Genomic DNA, 20,174 nt, shown 5'->3' with positions numbered 1-20,174 from the left:
ATTTTCTATTAGCATGTTACTTCTCCACTAAGCATTTAGCAAATACTGATTTGCACAGAAACTGAATAATGTGTTCATGTAGGATGACATGTCTTCCTCTGTGAACTTGTGAGCCAATAGGTTAACAATTTATCTCAGTGTGTTAATTTACCACTAAATAGAGTTTATATTGATACTACATTAATATGTTCATGATCTGAATATGCATTTAACTTGCCACTGGATAATACACTGCCCTTTACCATCTTTCAAATAGTCTATAAATCTGGTCATATTATAACAAGAGTTGTTATTTTGTTCTAGTGAAAATGCTAGACTAAGTTGCATTGCTAGTTTTGTTATGCTTCCTTTGTACCATTTTCCCCTAACAGAGTTTGTGGGTACTTTGTTTCACAACCTTATGCAACATACAAAAAAATGTTGCTATTTTTTTTTAATATTAGAAAGATCTTACAGCTTTAAAGAATATGTAATTGATGTTTAAAAATTGTTATAGATTTTTTATGGCATTATTTATTGTTATAAATAAATATGAAATTTTTATGTATAAGGTATTTTGTTATTGTTTGACACAAAAGGTGTTGTGAGGAATACTTTAAGCATACTAGTTTTGCAACTTTCTAACGTGAGTTATCTAACTTCTTAAAAAGCTTTATATTTTAAAAGATGAAAGACCTGTATGCTTCATACTTTGTATATGGATGCCTCATTTTACAAAGTTGTCCTTGACCTCATTTTCATGGTTCAGTGACTACTTGAAAAAAAAGTTAAGATTTTTTTGTAATGTTAAATTCTCTCTTGTTATAACTAATAAGATAACTATATCAGGTATGTGGGTACCTTGCAAGGTCCTCATGCCCATCAGACAGTTTTCACTTGACCTCGGCTTATTTCACGAATCTGCGAACAAGGTTAAGTTTTGGTGGTCAAGTCCATATCTCAGATACTATAAGCAATAGGTCTTCTATATTTGGCGTATGGATGGATTGTAAGGTGTACATGTTCTTCTGACAGGTGTCATCTGACCTTGACCTCATTTTCTTGCTGACCCTGACCCTGACCCCCTGCCTCAGTATAAACAGAAGGCAAGCTACGCCACTGCATTTGGAACATTTCTGCATTTAGTAGAAATCTTCAGACTTTCCGTCAAAGAAGTATTTAAATGAAGCCGAAAGAAAAATGACATTTGAATGTCAAAGTTTGTTTTTGAGATTATACGTTTTTTTCTTGCAAAAAGTCATCATTTTTTATGGTGAATGTGAATTATTTTATGATCTACTGTACATGTCATTCTCAATGGTATTATTTCACCTTTTCATTGCTCGGTGTTAAGTTTTTGTATTTTGGTCTGACGTTTTTCTTAAACTATAAGCCATAGGCCAACTTATTTGTTGTATGGAAGGATTATAAGCTGTAAATGCTGTCTGGAAGGTTTCATCTGACCTTGGCCTCATTGTCATGGTTCATTGATCAGTGTTTAGTTTTCTTAGTTAAAATAGATATAAGAAGATGTGGTATGAGCACTAATGAGACAACTTTCCATTCAAGTCACAGTTTATAAAAGTAAACAATTATAGGTCAAAATACGGGTCTTGAGTATGGTGCCTTGACTCACACCGAACAGCAAGCTATACAGGACCCAAAAAATTACTAGTGGAAAACCATTCAAACAGGAAAACCAATGGTCTAATCCATATAAAAAAACATGAAATAAGAAACCTTTATGAACTATTTAAAACAAGCAACAACTACTGAACATCAGATTCCTTACTAAGAACAGGTGTAAACAATTGCAATGGGTTTAAACATTTTAATGGTACCAAGCCTTCACCCTTATCTGAAACAATAGTGTAACACCATAGCTTAGTTAGACATAAGTGTGTTTCTTAGAATCTGAGAGCAATCGTTAAACTGTATTTGGTGTTTTGAATGTATATGTACTTCTCATTTGGTTTATATGACCTTGACCTCATTTTCTTGGATCATGTTTATGTGGTAGTTGTAGTAAAGCTTTATATTTAGGACTATCAACATAATATCAATGGTTAGTAAAGAAGGTAGGACATTTATATGTGTGCACTCTTGTTAAACTTTTGTTTGCATTTGACACACATTTTATTTTGGGTTGTGCTTCTCCTTGAAAAGTATTTTAAAATATTTTGAGATTTATTAATTACTCCATAGGTAGAACATGTTATAACTGTTAGATCTGTTATAACTGAATTCTTTGGTTTATTTTGATTTAGATAGTGTTTTGTTAAAGGCAAGGGTTCACTTGCACACATGCATCCTTAGGGCAGTAGAGTAGGAAGTGCACTTATTCCATCAATGTTAGTGTTGAAATTATTTTATCATACAGGCTGACAGTGCACAAGTGCCTATAGTGTAAGTGTTAAAATCATTGTATCTTAAAGTAGACTGCACAAATTCTAGCATTGTTAGTATTAAAATGATTCCAACCTTAGAAATTACAAGCAGTGATTATAATGTTCAAAGGATTTTATCTTATAAAGGACTACAAGTGCACAAATACCAACAATGGTAGCATTTAAGTGGTTGTTACATTAGGGTAGACAGTACACATATACAAGCAGTGGTAGTGTTAAAATATTTGTATTCTTAGTGTAGACAATGCACATATACCAGCAGTGGTAGTGTCCAAATGTTTGTATCTTTAAGGTAGACTGCACATATACCAGCAGTGGTAGCGTCCAAATGTTTGTATCTTTAAGGTAGACTGCACATATACCAGCAGTGGTAGCGTCCAAATGTTTGTATCTTTAAGGTAGACTGCACATATACCAGCAGTGGTAGTGTCCAAATGTTTGTATCTTTAAGGTAGACTGCACATATACCAGCAGTGGTAGTGTCCAAATGTTTGTATCTTTAAGGTAGACTGCACATATACCAGCAGTGGTAGTGTCCAAATGTTTGTATCTTTAAGGTAGACTGCACATATACCAGCAGTGGTAGTGTCCAAATGTTTGTATCTTTAAGGTAGACTGCACATATACCAGCAGTGGTAGCGTCCAAATGTTTGTATCTTTAAGGTAGACTGCACATATACCAGCAGTGGTAGCGTCCAAATGTTTGTATCTTTAAGGTAGACTGCACATATACCAGCAGTGGTAGTGTCCAAATGTTTGTATCTTTAAGGTAGACTGCACATATACCAGCAGTGGTAGTGTCCAAATGTTTGTATCTTTAAGGTAGACTGCACATATACCAGCAGTGGTAGTGTCCAAATGTTTGTATCTTTAAGGTAGACTGCACATATACCAGCAGTGGTAGTGTCCAAATGTTTGTATCTTTAAGGTAGACTGCACATATACCAGCAGTGGTAGTGTCCAAATGTTTGTATCTTTAAGGTAGACTGCACATATACCAGCAGTGGTAGTGTCCAAATGTTTGTATCTTTAAGGTAGACTGCACATATACCAGCAGTGGTAGTGTCCAAATGTTTGTATCTTTAAGGTAGACTGCACATATACCAGCAGTGGTAGTGTCCAAATGTTTGTATCTTTAAGGTAGACTGCACATATACCAGCAGTGGTAGTGTCCAAATGTTTGTATCTTTAAGGTAGACTGCACATATACCAGCAGTGGTAGTGTCCAAATGTTTGTAACTATAATGTAGACAGTGTACATATATATGCAAAAAAGAAAAATGACATTTGAATTTCATTGAAGAAAAAAAATTGCAAATGAATATAAGATAATTAATTAATTGTACAATGGGATAAGTTTTTGGCAATCTTTTGGAGAAGACGTTACTGAGTTGAAAAACTTGTGTCATATCCATTTGTTTCTTTTTGGAACAATAAAATATGTTAAAACTACCAGCAGTGTAAGAGTTGAAATGAATGAATTTTTTCAACCTAGATTGCCAAAAAGTTATCCCAATGTACAATTAATTATTTATCTTATATTAATTTGCAAATTTTTCTTTTTTCAAATGAAATTCAAATGTCATTTTTCTGTTTTCAAATGAAATTCAAATGTCATTTTTCTTTCGGTTTCATTTAAATACTTTGACGGAAAATCTGAAGATTTCTACCAAATGCAGAAATGTTCCAAAAGATATTTAATATTGCAAAGAAAGTGGCATCTCCGATTATGCAAGTTATCCCATTCCAAGACGAAATGAAACTAAGAATTTATAAGGAACACAGATTTCTTATCACCCGGGAAACAATAGAAAACAAGAATGTGTCCATAAGTACACGGATGCCCCATCCCCACTATATAATATTCGCCGGGGACATAATTTCGCCGTTTTGTGATTTTGAGGTGTGAAAACTTCAAAGGATGGGTGAAACGGAAGAAATATGCCGGTAAATTACATTATTATAACAAATATGATTACGTTTTAAACTAAGACAAAATATCGGCACTTACCGCGAAGGGACCGAAAAACAGACAACGAATTTCGGCCAATTTCCTAAATGAAAAAAAGAATTTCTTAGTAAATTCTTTGACTGCAGTTCTCTACACGTTTGAAATGTCTTCATCTATAATGAAATTGATTTGATAAGCATTGTTTTAAGCTGCAGTTATTTGGTTTTAAATAGATGTGTAAAAACGGAGAATATGTGTCCGTCTTTGACAAACCATCCGGAAATTTCAAATAGCCTTTAATCTAACTTTTCAGCTGATTTTTTTTTCAAAGAAACACATTTTCAAGCTAAGAATATTTTGATTTGGATGTGATCTTCATATTGAAATATCAGTATACTTCAAAAACATAAAGACCTGTACTGTAGCCCTTTTCACAAAAAAATCTTTAGTGTAAAATTTACCATACAAGTCTAAAATATTCTTAAAAATTCAACTAAAGATTTTATATTTACACTTTTTTGTAAAAGGGCTACAGAACGTTATGGGGAAAATGAGCACCCCACTATACTTACTTTTAATCGTAAAATTGCAAAATTGTGACTTTTGGTCCAAATGATTTTGTAACTTTTTTTATAACTTAAAATTACACAATTTAAAAAAAAATAGATATGAAGCGAGGACTTCAAAGTGACAATTTTCTGTATACAAATCAAGGACTACACAAATACTTTAAAATAAAAAAGGTTAAGATTTCTGTTTGAAAGTCATCTATTTCTTGAATGAATATAGGGAGCAGGATGTTAGCGTCACCGAACAAAAAGTTACAAATACTTTGCTTATAATTTTTTGAATATTTAAAGAGAAATGTTTTTAAATAATTTCTTTTTATATGATTTCTTCATTTTACAGTGTTTTTTTTTTTATAATCATGTCTGGTCAATTATGATGAATCAAATTTCGTTTTTTGTTTTTGTTTTTTTTTTTAACAAAATGAAGCCATTTTAAAGGTGCAAAACACTTTGACAATTTGTTTTCTAAATAATTCTTTGAATTTTATTGATTTTTTTTTAACAGTTATTTTAAATATATTTAAAGGAAATACATAGATTCGTATTATAAGTGGGTTTTTTTTTATATTCCCAAACATAAAAAATAAATATAGAATAAGAATGAATTATATTTGAAATGAATTTTACAAATATAAATAAAAATGAGTAGCAAGAAGAAAATATTGAAATTTAAAAAAAATTGTAACGTTACTGATGTTGGTTTTTTTTTTTAAGATAACCGTTGTTTTGATATAATTCATTACCACTAATGCACAGAAAATATATTTTGTAGCGAAATAATTTGGTTGTTATACCGGATTAATCTTAACGTTAATTTAATTCCATTTTAAAGAGATTTAAATGAAGATACCATTATATTTTTTTTTATTTTATTAATCATTTAATATCCGTTCCTATAAAAACATGTGGCATCGAGCACATGAGGAAATAGGAAATAGGTGTGCAAACAATATCTATAAGTGTCACTTCATTTATTTATTTGTATATTTGTTTTGTATACAAATAGGAAATTGCAAACAATAAACGATTAGTGTAAAATAAATATCAAGCCATACCTTCCCCCTTAGATTGTTGACATATGACATCGTTTACCGGATAACTTTTGTTTTTTAGGGTATACGAAGCCATAAGTCACTTATGATTTTAAAAATCGAAAAACTATATAAGGATAATTTTCAAACTTGATTTTCATTATGCCTATTAGATGTTAAAGAAAATGTTGACCAGACAGAAAGTTTCCTTGAAAAATGTTATCCAGCGATTGGAACAGCAGTATAAGAAGGGTTTCCAGCAAGTCGAAGTCCTCAACGAGAGATACCTAGAACTGGTTAGTAGGTACAAGAAAGCCCTCCTAGATCGTCAGATGTCCACTTCTTACAGCCTCTATCTCAGAATCCAGGTTATAGAAGAGGTCCGGTTGGCGTACTACGAGTTTACCAAACAGAAAGCTGCAGTTCTGACCAGAATTAGAGAAGAAATGCACGATGATTACTATGATGTGGTCCAAGACGACATGGAAGATGACAGTATGCTGACCTCTAGAGAGTAGAGCATGACAACAGATGATGAACTTCGTTTTCAGTCACTAAACATAACAGCTCTTTTCAGAGCTAACAAAATGTTTCAAAAAGAGTCTGAATTTGTTGTAAATTAATATTTTCATAATAAATAATTTAGGTCGTACAGAGAATATATGTCTCTGGGTCGTACCACAAATCGAATTAATCATTTAATAGGCATAACATTTATTTTTTTAATGCTTGTCAAGAGACTTTTCATGGGGAAATTTCTAATATATTTTATGATAAAATGGAATTCACGAGATATATTCGCAGATTAATTCAATATTTTCAATGTTCATATAACTTCTTGTGCATGATGAATTTTATTCCGTTTGTTTAATAATTAAAAAAAAAATAATAACAAATAAATTAAATCATATTTCAAAAAGTAATTCTTGTACTAAAAAATATTCATTGATAAAACAATTTTTGTAGGAAATATTTTTATATATAATATACAAAAAGAACGCAGAGCAAAACTTTTAAAACTATTTCTTTTATCAATTTGCCGTATATGAACTTTGTATTATTATAGTTGCATTTACATTCTCTCAAAAGAGACCATCAATCACCTTGCCAAACCTTTATGGAAATGTTACTTCAATTGAAAAAAACGATATAACGGACAAATATAGATTGTTCAGAGCAAAATAATATTTTCTTCTTAAATTTTACTGACAAGAGGTCTAACTAAGTTTGTTTTTTTGGCCGTTAAAACTGAGTAAATATAAACCAAGGATCTTCCTACTATGATAATGATAGTACAGGGCCAGTAATTTGGATTTGGCATGTTAATAAACGGGATATCCTGTAGACATACAAAATTTTTCCTCAATACTGAATTATATTATAAAAGTAAATTAAATCCCCATGCAGTCATATAACATATGGGATTTCTGATCTCAACAAAAAGGATCTTTCAACTGACAGCTGCCGATCTGTTACAGTGGCGGATCTAGAAATTTTAATAAGTGGGGGCCCACTGACTGACTTAAGAGGGGGCCCACTACAGTCACGCTTCAGTGATTCCCTATATGAGCAACCAATTTTTTCCCCAAAAAGGGGGGCCCGGGCCCCCTGGACTTCCCCTAAATCCGCCTCTGTGTTATATATAAATAACTACAAACAAACAAGAAACGCAGGTGTATAGATTAAGGACCCCGATTTCTAAATATAAATTTGTATACCAATATACTATAGAAAAAAAAATAAACACACTCGTACAGAAATCAGCAAAATATTTAGAATTAGACATGGTCTATAATGCTTTATAAATCTACTTTCAACTCAGTCACTAAAAATAACTCATTTGCACTTTTTTTTTTTTTTTTTTTTTTATCTTTTTGTCCGTCTTGTTTTCATCAGTAAAACAGACATTCAATGGCAGTAAAGATCATTTTTTAGAGATTTTTGAGACGCACAGGCTACCGTGACAGAGCATGGTGTATTCTTCAATTGTATAGGGCATGGTGTATTCGTCAATTGTGATTTTTCATTATATTTTTTTTTGAAACCAAATTGTGGGAATATTTTTGGTCAAATTTGAATAAATTTTAAACTTTTAAAAGCAGAATTATCGGCACAAGCTATATATACAGGCTTACTGATTATTTAGTTATATTTTTGCTGTGGAGACGGATTCTTTGTTTTAAATGATGTCATGTGAAAGTTTGTAAACACAAGTTTTTTTTTGTATTGTTGTTCTGTCTTTTTGGTCTTTTTCCTTATTTTGAAATGGAGTTATCAGTTTAATTTCGACTCATAATGATTTTGCTCATAACAGATCATAGCATATTTGTTCGTTGCACTTGACATCATCTAAATGTTTATGATTCTTGACCCAAGAAAATGTAACTCAGCGGCCTTATCATGAAACACTGGGCTTTTATACTGGTGACTTTTGAATTAAGGAGATCAGGTATGCATATTGACACTAAGTCAAGTAAATGATTTGAGAATGACTGCATATATAATATATAATGTAATTTTATTCTTTTATTCACAACTTATATATATATATATATATGGGTTTAAGCTCTGACTCTGACCAATGCCATAAAAACACTACATATATATTTCACATGAAATGTGAGTTTTATCGTTGTACAGTTACCAACACATCTTATTTTATTCTTTTCATAACACCTCTGGTGTTATTACATTCAGGTATCGCAATTAAATGACTATTTAAATTACAATATATTCTGCAGTGGTGAATCTATATTTTTCTATTAAGGAAAAAGGGGGCACTGATTGCACTAAAAGTGGGCCTACTCAATCCATACTTCAGTGATTCTCTATGAAATTTACAAAATTTTACCCACAATAAGGTGGCGGCACCCCCCCCCCCCCCCCTTTTCAAGTTTTTATCCGCTTAATTTGTTCTTTTTCGGAACAATAATTTGCTGTTCCCTATACTCTATTTGCATGCAAATTCGCACAATTCCGTTATATCGATCTTTTATCTTAGTCTTTTTAGATATAAATAAAAACGAATAGTTCGTAGTTATCCGATTCTTTTTCATTTTATTTCTTTTCTAGGGTCGTTGTTGGATCCGATCATAGATTTTTCATAAATATAGGATTTGATTGGACAATTATATGACGTTGCGGGGAATCCCTATAAATATCCCGTCAGCCACGGAATTTCTTTCATTTCCGCTTTATCTTCGATGCGAAGAACAACACTGAAATCTTGATATTTGCCGGATAAACATGACAGATCCTACTTATTCCAATCTTCAAGCTGGTAAATTTTGTACACATCATCTGCACACAAAAAATAAGTAACGAATGAAAGAAAAAACAAAAACAACAACAAAATAATGCACACTAAAATTATCATTTATTGACAGTTATGTAATGTAAAAACACGTTTAACTTCATCATGTAACTGCTAATACTGTTCCTTAAATCGTTGTGCGGGAAAATTCTGTTAAATGCTTACAATATCATTGAAATATATATTGTACAATTCGAAATAATTGCATTCCATAAATAAATTGTAAAGTTATATAAATCTTTATCCAGGACACACTAAATTTGTCTGTACAGGGTGTAAAAACATCCTGTTTAATTGTTCAATTATTTATTCTTTTTACTATTTTATTTGGCATGCAACTGTTTTGATTGGATTGCGACTGTCAAGTCTTATTTTGATGATATACGCATCTGGCGCACCTACATGTATATTAGTCCAAATAATTATGACGTCTGGCAAGGCTATTTTAATTTTTTTTCTGGGACGCCTTCCTACAACGTCATAACGTCAAAGCCATTTTTTAAGGTCTGAAGTTTGAGAGCAAATTTTGGGGGGAACTTTGAAACCTAATTTTGACAAGAAATTATTGCCGGTTGAAAATTTTACGTCTTTACAAAGCCATACCTTTTTTGGTGCTTATTGATGTGAAATATTTCCAGAAATATCCAAAAGAAAGGATAAAACAAGATACGATTCCATTTGAAGTGGGGGAATATTTATTTTGTTTGGAAAAGATTTCCCACAATTACCTACGGCACGTGACTTCCGGTGAATATAAAATTTAAAATCCGGTAAATTTTAATGGCTATTAATTTCTGGAACGTTCGATTTACATTATCTGGAAATTCGGGTCTGTCAATTTTTTTTCTGGGACCTCTTCCTACGACGCCCCAGAAAAAAATAAAAATAGCCTTGCCAGACGTCATAATTATTTGGACTACATGTATATATACATTTAAAAATTTGGATGGGATAAATAAGTTTTGTATTTATTTTTCATTGTATATTTTGTTTATTACACCATTAGTAAGAAAAAAGCAGTTTATATTTCCTTTCAGTTGCAGCCAAAACTGAACATTATATCATTGTCAATCTACCAAAAGTTTTGATAAACAGTCTGTTTCGTATAATTCAGGACGAAGACATTTTTCAACATTATCTTTATGTTGCAGACATCATATGATGTTTTTTGTTGTCATTGGAAAAGCCCTTCATAAGACTAACTACAATTGCACTTTATTCCTGCATTCTTGATTGTGAAAAGGCCCTAAAATTAACTTTTATTATAAAGATTTTTAAAAAGGGAAATAATCATGTAAATCATCAAATTATAATTATTTTAAAAAAGAAGATGTGGTATGATTGCCAATGAGACAACCATCCACAAGAGACAAAAATGACACAGACATTAATAACTAGAGGTCACCGTATGGCCTTCAACAATGAGCAAAGCCATTACTGCATAGTCAGCTATAAAAGGCCCCGATATGACAATGTAAAACAATTCAAACTAAAAAAACTTACGGCCTAATTTGTATAAAAAATTAACAAAGCTTTTTTGTTTATGGCAGCATTGTAAACCAAATTTTCCTCAGCTTGTTTTAATACAAGTGCTGACATAATTAGAATACACCTTATCCCAGGCGATAATTAAAGGCAGTACTGTTCAGTACCATAGTCCTAACGAATCATTATACACTGCCAGGGCATCAGTAAATTCCTCTACAGGGCAAGATTGTGAATGTACAACTTAATTATTTTCCCCCAATTATTGTAGCCACTGTCAGTGATAGTGTATATGTTTTGAAAGGGTAGAGATTACAAGCAATATTGATTGATGACATTTTTTGTTTTAGTTCAGATGGTAGAGGCCAATAGGCAGTTTCTGTGTGTACAACTTATTTACAAAGAAATAAATGTTGTGACTTTATGCTAAATTAATTAATCTTATTTTTTAATTAGTTCAGCTAGTGGAGGCCAACCAGAGGCCTACTGGTGTACAGTTAGTAAACACAGAAAGAACCAACAAACATGCCGATCCTATGGACCTGGTAGCATTAGCACAGACAATTCAAAAGGTAATCTTATAACAATGATTTTATTCACCATACATTCAATATCTGTAGTTCTTTAACCAGCACAGACAATTCAAAAGGTAATCTTATAACAATGATTTTATACAACATACATTCAATACATGTAGTTCTTTTACCAGGTGTGCTTTGAGAAATTAATTTTATTACACATATATTGAATTTTTGGAAATAAATTAACATACATTTAGAATTGAGAATGAAAATGGGGAATGTGTTAAAGAGACAACAACCTGACCATAGAAAAAAACAACAGCAGAAGGTCACCAACAGGTCTTCAATGAAGCGAGAAATTCACCCACCCGGAGGCATCCTTCAACTGGCCCCTAAACAAATATAAACTACTTCAGTGATAATGATAATGAACGCTTTGTTCATTAGGCAAATTTTTAACCTTATATTTTATGCTTTTCAACTTCCTACATTATCGTGTTGCTTAAACATGTTGAAGATTTGTTTTGGTGCAGTCGGGTCACTAATGAGTTTTTTGTATACCAAGCTTTATAAGCCTGGTCTGTAAAGTATATATGTTTGATGTGTATGTTTTTATATGTCCTTTTTAGCTCACCTGGCCCGAATCTTCTCCTCTGAAACTACTGGGCCAAATTTAACCAAACTTAGCCACAATCATCATTGGTGTATCTAGTTAAAAAAATGTGATGAATTGGACAACCCATTGTTGGGTTGCTGCCCCTGAATTGGTAATTTTAAGGAAATTTTCCTGTTTTTGGTTATTACCTTGAATATTATTATAGATAGAGATAAACTGTAAACAGCAATAATGTTTAGCAAAGTAAGATTTACATATAAGTCAACATGATCGAAATGGTCAGTTGACCCCTTTAGAAGTTATTGCCCTTTATAGTAAATTTTTAACCATTTTTCGTAAATCTTAGTTATCTTTTACAAAAATCCTCTCCTCTGAAACTACTGGGCCAAATTAATCCAAACTTGGCAACAATCATCTTGGGGGTATTAAGTTAAAAAAATGTGTCCGTTGACCCGGCCATTAAATCAAAATGGCCGCCACAGCAAAAAATAGAAGATAGAGGTAAAATGCAGTTTTGGGCTTATAACTCAAAAACCAATGCATTTAGAGCAAATCTGACATGGGGTTATATTGTTTATCTGATCAATAACTATCTGCTGTACAATTTTTCGATGAATCTGACAACCCGTTGTTGGGTTGCTGTCCCTGAATCAGTAATCTTAAGGAAATTTTGCTGTTTTTGGTTATTATCTTGAATATTATTATAGATAAAGATAAACTGTAAACAGCAATAATGTTTAGCAAAGTAAGATTAAATAATAAGTTAACATGACCGAAATGGTAAATTGACCCCCTAAGGAGTTATTGTCCTTTATATTCAATTTTTAACAACTTTCATAAAATTTGTAAATTTTTATTAACATTTTCCACTGAAACTACTGGGCCAAGTTCATTATAGATGGAGATAATTGTAAGCAGCAATTTTAGTGAAGTTAGATTTACAAACACATCACCATCACCAAAACACAATTTTGTCATGAATCCATCTGCTTCCTTTGTTTAATATTCACATACTGTGGATTCATTAATATTTGTTGGATACCAATTTTCGTGGATTTCGTGGGTACATGAGAACCACGAATTCGAATGTTCAACAAAATACAAATTTTGTAAAGGAATGAGTGTAGACTTTTTCAAAACAACGAAATTAAATATCCACGAATATGTGAGTTTTCCTCAAACCACGAAAATTGGTACCAACGAAAATAAATGAATCCACAGTAGACCAAGGTGAGCGACACAGGCTCTTTAGAGCCTCTTGTTTAGAAGATAAAATTGAGAATGGAAATGGGGAATGTGTCAAAGAGACAACAACCCGACCAAAATAAAAAAACACAACAGCAGAAGGTCACCAACAGGTCTTCAATGTAGCGAGAAATTCCCGCACCTGGAGGCGTCCTTCAGCTGGCCCCTAAACAAATATATACTAGTTCAGTGATAATGAACGCCATACTAATTTCCAAATTGTACACAAGAAACTAAAATTTAAATAATACAAGACTAACAAAGGCCAGAGGCTCCTGACTTGGGACAGGCGCAAAAATGCGGCGGGGTTAAACATGTTTGTGAGATCTCAACCCTCCCCCTATACCTCTAACCAGTGTAGAAAAGTAAAAGCATAACAATACGCACATTAAAAGTCAGTTCAAGAGAAGTCCGAGTCTGATGTCAGAAGATGTAACCAAAGAAAATAAACAAAATGACAATAATACATAAATAACAACAGACTACTAGCAGTTAACTGACATGCCAGCTCCAGACTTCAATTAAACTGACTGAAAGATTATGATTTCATCATATGAACATCAGGCACAATCCTTCCCGTAAGGGGTTTAGTATCATACCATCATAACATATATGAGAAGAACATAACCCGTGTCATGCCAACAACTGTTTTTAGAATAAATGTGTTTAGTTCCGACGCAAAGACCTCATCAGTGACTCAATATTAACGCCAAAATATGCAATCTTTAATGACTTGACAACAGTATCGTAATTATATCCCTTCTTAATAAGTCTATTCAAAGGTTTTGTAAGTTTATGAGGTGAATACTGACACCTTTGTGCTTTATAAAGAATATTTCCATAAAAAATTGGATGTGAAATACCTGAACGTATAAAAAGTCTGCATGTTGAGCTATATTTACGAATGATGTCTTTATACCGATGATAAAATTTAGTAAATGTTTTGACTAGTTTGTGATATCGAAAACCCTGGTGTAATAATTTTTCAGTAATACATAAATTTCTCTCGTTAAAATCTAAGACATTGTTACATACACGAGCGAATCGTACAAGTTGAGATATATAAACACCGTAAGATGGTGACAAGGGAACGTCACCATCTAAAAACGGATAATTAACGATAGGAAATGAAAAATCATCCCTTTTATCATAAATTTTAGTATTCAGCTTTCCGTTAGTGATATAGATATCAAGATCGAGGAAAGGGCAGTGGTCGTTGTTAGTATTAGCTTTATTTAAAGTGAGTTCACCAGGATAAATTTCATTAATATACATACTGAAGTCGTCATTATTGAGAGCCAAAATATCATCCAAATATCTAAAAGTATTATTAAATTTGTTTATCAGATGTTGTTTTGATGGGTCTTTGCTTATTTTTGTCATAAATTGTAACTCGTAACAATACAAAAAGAGGTCCGCAATAAGTGGTGCACAGTTAGTCCCCATTGGAATTCCGATAATCTGACGATATACGGAATCCCCAAAGCGAACAAAAATGTTATCTAGTAAAAATTCAAGGGCATATATAGTATCAAAGCATGTCCAATTAACATAGTTTTTTTGTTTATTGCAACTAAAAAATGACCTAAAAGAGTTTGAACATATATATTTTCACATTCTGATTTTTTGAATGCCCATTTAATTAGATGTGTGAATTTTTTCTTAATGAGAATGTGAGGCAATGTGGTATACAGGGTAGAAAAATCAAAACTTTGAACAGATTCAAAATCACCAATATAAGCATGCAATTTATCAAGTACTTCCAACGAGTTCTTGACACTCCAAAAGTAATTTATTCCACTATTTTCGAAGGCCTTATTTGAACAATTTATTATAAGGTTTTTAATTGTACCAAGTGTGCTGGTAAGAATAATAGACAATTTAGTAGTTGAACAATGGCTTGAAGACGAAATAAATCTATATTTGTAAGGGGTTTTGTGTAGCTTCGGAAGCCAATACATAGTTGGAACTTTCATTGTATTTGGCTCTGCTTGTAAAGCGGTGGCTAAAAGTTTATGTTTGTTACAGATTTCGTTTTCTGAAAATGGAGTCAGTTGGAATGTTGGTGAATTGGTGATTTCCTTTTTCAGAACCTCGATGTAAAATTTACGTCAAACAATAATAATATTATTAGCAGCTTTATCGGCCGGGACAAAAACAAATTCCTTGGCTAGTTCTTTTAGTTTATGTTTGATACGAGAAATAGGTTTATTGTGGTTATTGTTAATAGTAAAATGTTCTTTAAAATGTTGAATACGTATATCAACTATCTACATTACTGAATTAAAAAAAGAGTCCAAAGATTTTTTGTCAGCTTTTTCCCGTTTTATCCATTTCATACAGTAAGTAAGGAGTGAGTCGTGGATGATATTACGACACTCATTCCAATTAATAATTGACGGGGGACGATATTTAGGTCCTTTACTGAGAAATGATTTTAACTCTCGGTCTTGAACGATGTTAAGATCTCCTGTTATAACATGGGAAATGGGTCCATAAATATATTCGGAATTACTGCAATTACATGAAGTAGGTGTATTTTCACTGATATTAACATCTTTACACAATTGACTATAATTAAACACAAATTTCCGGGTAGATTTCTTGTAAATATAACAAATAAGAGGTAGCTCAGTATTGTCAAAATATCCAGGAATTTGTTCTTTAACAGAATGGTCGTTAAATATACCGGCAATATTTACAAAATCAAAGCCTTTGTTGACATACTTAATTTTAATAAAATGTTTTTTATGATCTTCAGGGCGATCAATTTTGGGAAATAATTTAGAATAACAATATGCCATAATAATTTGAACAATTTCATACTTAGGACTGCTATATGAAATTGTGTTGCAATCCTCCAAAATTTTATTTAACTTATTAACCGGTAAAGAACAGAGTTTTGTTAACAGATAATGTCTGCCGTTGTTTTTTGAAATAGAAATAAGGTCCGAAATATTGGTATGATTGGCCCGAAATTTTCTTTGATTGCGATTTGTTCTACAACCGTGAGAACGGTTTTTATGAACAGTTTTAGAAACAATATCCAAAATGTTAACGGAATTGGTTCTAGATATATTACCAATTCCCATGATATTATCATTTAGACCGAGAGGGTAAACTGTCTGTAATTTTTTAATCCAATTTAATTCAATTATTTTCCGTGATCGTACAAACTTTGAATGCGATTCACCAGGCTGCTTATTTACTACTTCTAAAGGTTGAACTGCTAAATATTTAAAAGGATGGTTGTGCTTCTTAAGGTGTTGGTAAATGATACTTTTGAATTTATTAGGTCTTTTAAAACGATACAGATGTTCTTGAGTGCGTTTTGATAAATATCTCCCAGTTTCTCCTACGTACTGAATACCACATCCCGGTTTGTTTCATGTGAGTAAATAAATAATACTGTTTGTTTTTCAAGTAATATCAGTTTCAAAATTTAAAGAAAATGTGCGACCATTAAACGTGGACCTTACCGTATTGTTGGTGGAAAGACGGGGACATGTAAGTCATTTTTTGGCATGACACTTATCGATAGAAGGGTAACCACGATTTTTATTGTTAAAAATGTTAGCGATGGTAGTATTTTTAGATAACCGATTTTGAAAATTGAGACGTGTAGATACCCTTTGAACAAGTTTAGTATTTAGTATTTTTCCGTTTCTTAATTTCATAATTGTTTTGTTAGTGAATTACATAATAAAGGAGCAAAGATTGGCGTCCAGAATATGAACCAGCATACAATAATTAAGTTAAGTAAAAGTGATAAATTTGTTCGGCTGAAAATGTCGAACGCTATCAGTATTAATTACCCGAAAAAGATAGTGTATATCAGGGTATGACTGATGGCTGACCAATTAGTAGAATGGGGCTGAATATTGAAATACTACTTTTTGATAAACATTCCTAAAGTAATGAACTAGAGAAGTTCTCGCTCGGACACACACTCCATAATCTAGTATATTATAAGAGCATAAACCTGAAGCACGGGGATCAATGCATTTGAATTAGAACATATAGTTTTAATCCCTCTTTTAAAAAAAAATGGCTGTATACGCCCCTGTAAACATTAACAGGAATCACATTTCCAGGTTTAGCACTGGCTAAGGTTAAAGAAAGGGCTAAGCATACTAACAAAATAAGCAAAATGAAAGTTAACCATGTCTAATGCTGCATGCCTTTTAAAAGCTTTTGATTCCAGAAATGTTTCAGTAAAAACTGTTGAAGTGGTTATTTTAAGCTGTATAAATATGATTAGATTGACTTGTATATTTTTAGGCAGATGAAATGACAAAAGCCAGAGTAGGAAGTAAATTAACAGTAATAGCTGACCAGATAAGATACCTTCAGGAACAAGCTAAAAAGGTGAGTACTTTTACAACCCTAGACAATTCTGAATTTTAGTTTGGTTGCAATCAAATATTTTTTTTACTGTATCTATCATTTTATATGACGATGTACATGTACACATAATTAATAGGTAACAATGGTTATTTCTAGAAGAAAAAAGAAGAATGATGTTCTAAGCTTAAGAAATACATTGTTACAGTATTTCAACTTTAGCGGAACAAAATAACTTCCAAAAATTCCACAAGTGGCTGATAATGTATGTAAGAGAAAGAAATGAAAATCATGACATTTGGATACATATCCTTGGATTTTAATAAAAGTTGTGATGAGATGCATAGCAACATTGTAACAGAAATTAAAAAGATAAAAAAAAGATTGTCAATTTTAAGAACACTTTGTTGCAGAAGTTAGACAGCAATCCTTCATCTAAGGAGATGAAGAATTGTTTTTTTTTGGCTTTCAATATTACATTTTTACATTGACAGCATCAATAGCAGACAAGACATGGGGTTCTAACCCTTTATAAAATAAAACAAAACCTCATTGACAAGATTACCGGCAGCATATTTATACTTTCTATGTTTTATGCAAGCTTTTGAAATTGGCAGGGTGACAGGGTGTCCAAATAAGTCAATTTAAATATTTGCAAATTCAAAAGTTTATTGTGTCATTTGTTATTTTGCGATACTGAGAAAAATCCTGTTTATTTCATATAAAAAAAGTTCATTAAATAATGGTGATTAACCCTGTCGTATTTTTTCAAATAATAAAAAAAAATATTGCAATAATTTTTGAATTTAAAGTACATGTATTGACATATGTTTACTGACATTAATGTTTTTTTATGCACACTTGCAGCATTTAGAAGATGCCAAAAGAGACAACATCATACATCATGCAGCCTGTAATTTAGTTAAGCGACCTGGTACTATGTACTACATGTATGAGAGAGAGTCAGGACAGAAATATATGTCAATATTGTCACCGGAGGTAGGTTAAGGTCATTTAAGAGAGGGACGAAAGATACCAGAGGTACAGTCAAACTTTTAGATAAAAAATTAACTGACATCGTCATGGCTAAAAATAAAAAAAAGACAAACAGTACAAAAGACACAACATAAAGAATCAAAGACCAAGCAGTATGAACCCTGTCAAAAACTTGGGGGGGATCTTAGGTGCTTCAGAAGGGTAAGCATTTCAAACTTTCAAATTTAATTTTGCTGACTCCTGTAATTTCAGAAATATAATTGTGATGTTTTTAAATTGCCAAAGAGTGACAGGTTTTAAGAGGGGCGGATCCAGCCATTTTAAAAAGGGGGGTTATTAATAAAACAATAAAATTACAATTGAATTTTAGTCTAAAATGAAAAAAATCACAATAATTTCTGAATTTACATTTTACAGTAATCTGTTATGTTTTATTTTTAGGAGTGGGGAGCAAGTTGTCCACATGAATTTGTCGGAGCATACAAACTGGAGTATGATTTATCATGGACACCGATAGAAGAAGTGGCAGAAAAAAGTCAAGAATTTGCACTTATAGACAAAATATTAAATGCACAAAACGCAATCACTGACTCTTCAGAGTTTTCCCTTGGTCTCACAAAGAAATCCTCATCAGCAAGTTTAAAAGAAGTTACAAATGAGAGTTCTTGATAGTTGAAATTTTTTAATGTGATAATATGCGGGTGTGATTATTTTATTATTTTAATTGATCATTATGTATGTAATATTTATTTTATAAATATTTTATTTAAAATAAAAAGTGGAAAATAAATTGAATTATATTTATAATGCCAGACTTTAAGACTCAAACTTCTTGCATATAGTGTTAAACTGTCAAATTAGCCTGATTTTATGACCTTGTCTTACATATTAAAATATGACTATATGAGTGAAAGTTTTACCCAAAAAGATATTTTACTACAAGATATATTTTACAGGATTGTAATGTGTATAAGATATTAAATGGGTAATGCCTTTGCTGATATCTTTTATCTCTTAAAACTATATGCAAAATAGTGCTGTTGCACAAATATGTCAAGTTTGTATTATTAATGACACTGTAGTGGCATCAACTGTTTAGTTTTACATTTTTTTTTTAAATTTATAGAAAAAGTATTAAATATTTGATTTCCGTTGGATAATTTTAGAAAGCATCAATCAAATCCTTTCAAAATTTATGGATATTGTAAAGGAGCATTAAACAGACAAATTTCTCTTTTTGTCTTTCCAAGTTATATTTCTTTGAAAACTTGAAAAATAGTGCCCTAATCCTAAGGAAATTATGTATAGGAACAAGCTTATGTTGAACCAGAGTAAATTTGACAAAGGAGTAGGTGCATTAAGGTCAGGTTTTCCCCAAGAAAAAAATGTTTGATAACTGTTTCAAATTGGCACATAATATTGGGGAAATGGTCAGGGTCAAGAAATATCAATGAAAAACATATAGATGTTTACCTGATGATGTCACAATTAAGTCATAATAAGTACCATTTTTTCAAAAACACTAAAAAATACAGGATTTATGCAGTTTTTCATCATTATTTCCATTGTGGAAACATCCTGCGCAGCCAAGAAACAACAAAAAATTTCAAAGAAGCTTTTTTTGAACTTGACATAATCTCATTAAATATAAAGTTGTTTCTTGGATTCGCACACACTTTTCCAAACTACAACATAATTAAAATTTGATAAAAAAAA

At 31.7% G+C, this 20,174-nt stretch overlaps 1 protein-coding gene across 1 annotated transcript; it reads left to right on the top strand.

Moving 5' to 3' along the window:
* Positions 1-9,076: 9,076 nt before the first annotated feature.
* On the top strand, positions 9,077-19,248 carry LOC134728132 (uncharacterized protein C1orf50 homolog). Its single transcript, XM_063592573.1, has 5 exons — positions 9,077-9,218; positions 11,193-11,308; positions 17,400-17,486; positions 18,330-18,461; positions 18,900-19,248. Exons 1-5 carry the CDS (start codon positions 9,185-9,187, stop codon positions 19,125-19,127), a joined length of 597 nt encoding a protein of 198 aa, XP_063448643.1. The 5' UTR covers positions 9,077-9,184; the 3' UTR covers positions 19,128-19,248.
* The last annotated feature ends 926 nt before the right edge of the window (positions 19,249-20,174 follow it).

This window comes from Mytilus trossulus, chromosome 8 (genome assembly GCF_036588685.1).
Source record: "Mytilus trossulus isolate FHL-02 chromosome 8, PNRI_Mtr1.1.1.hap1, whole genome shotgun sequence".
NCBI classification, from domain to species: Eukaryota; Metazoa; Mollusca; class Bivalvia; order Mytilida; family Mytilidae; genus Mytilus; species Mytilus trossulus.
The sequence above is the reverse complement of the archived record's forward strand: the minus strand, read 5'-3'. Positions and strand labels throughout refer to the sequence as shown.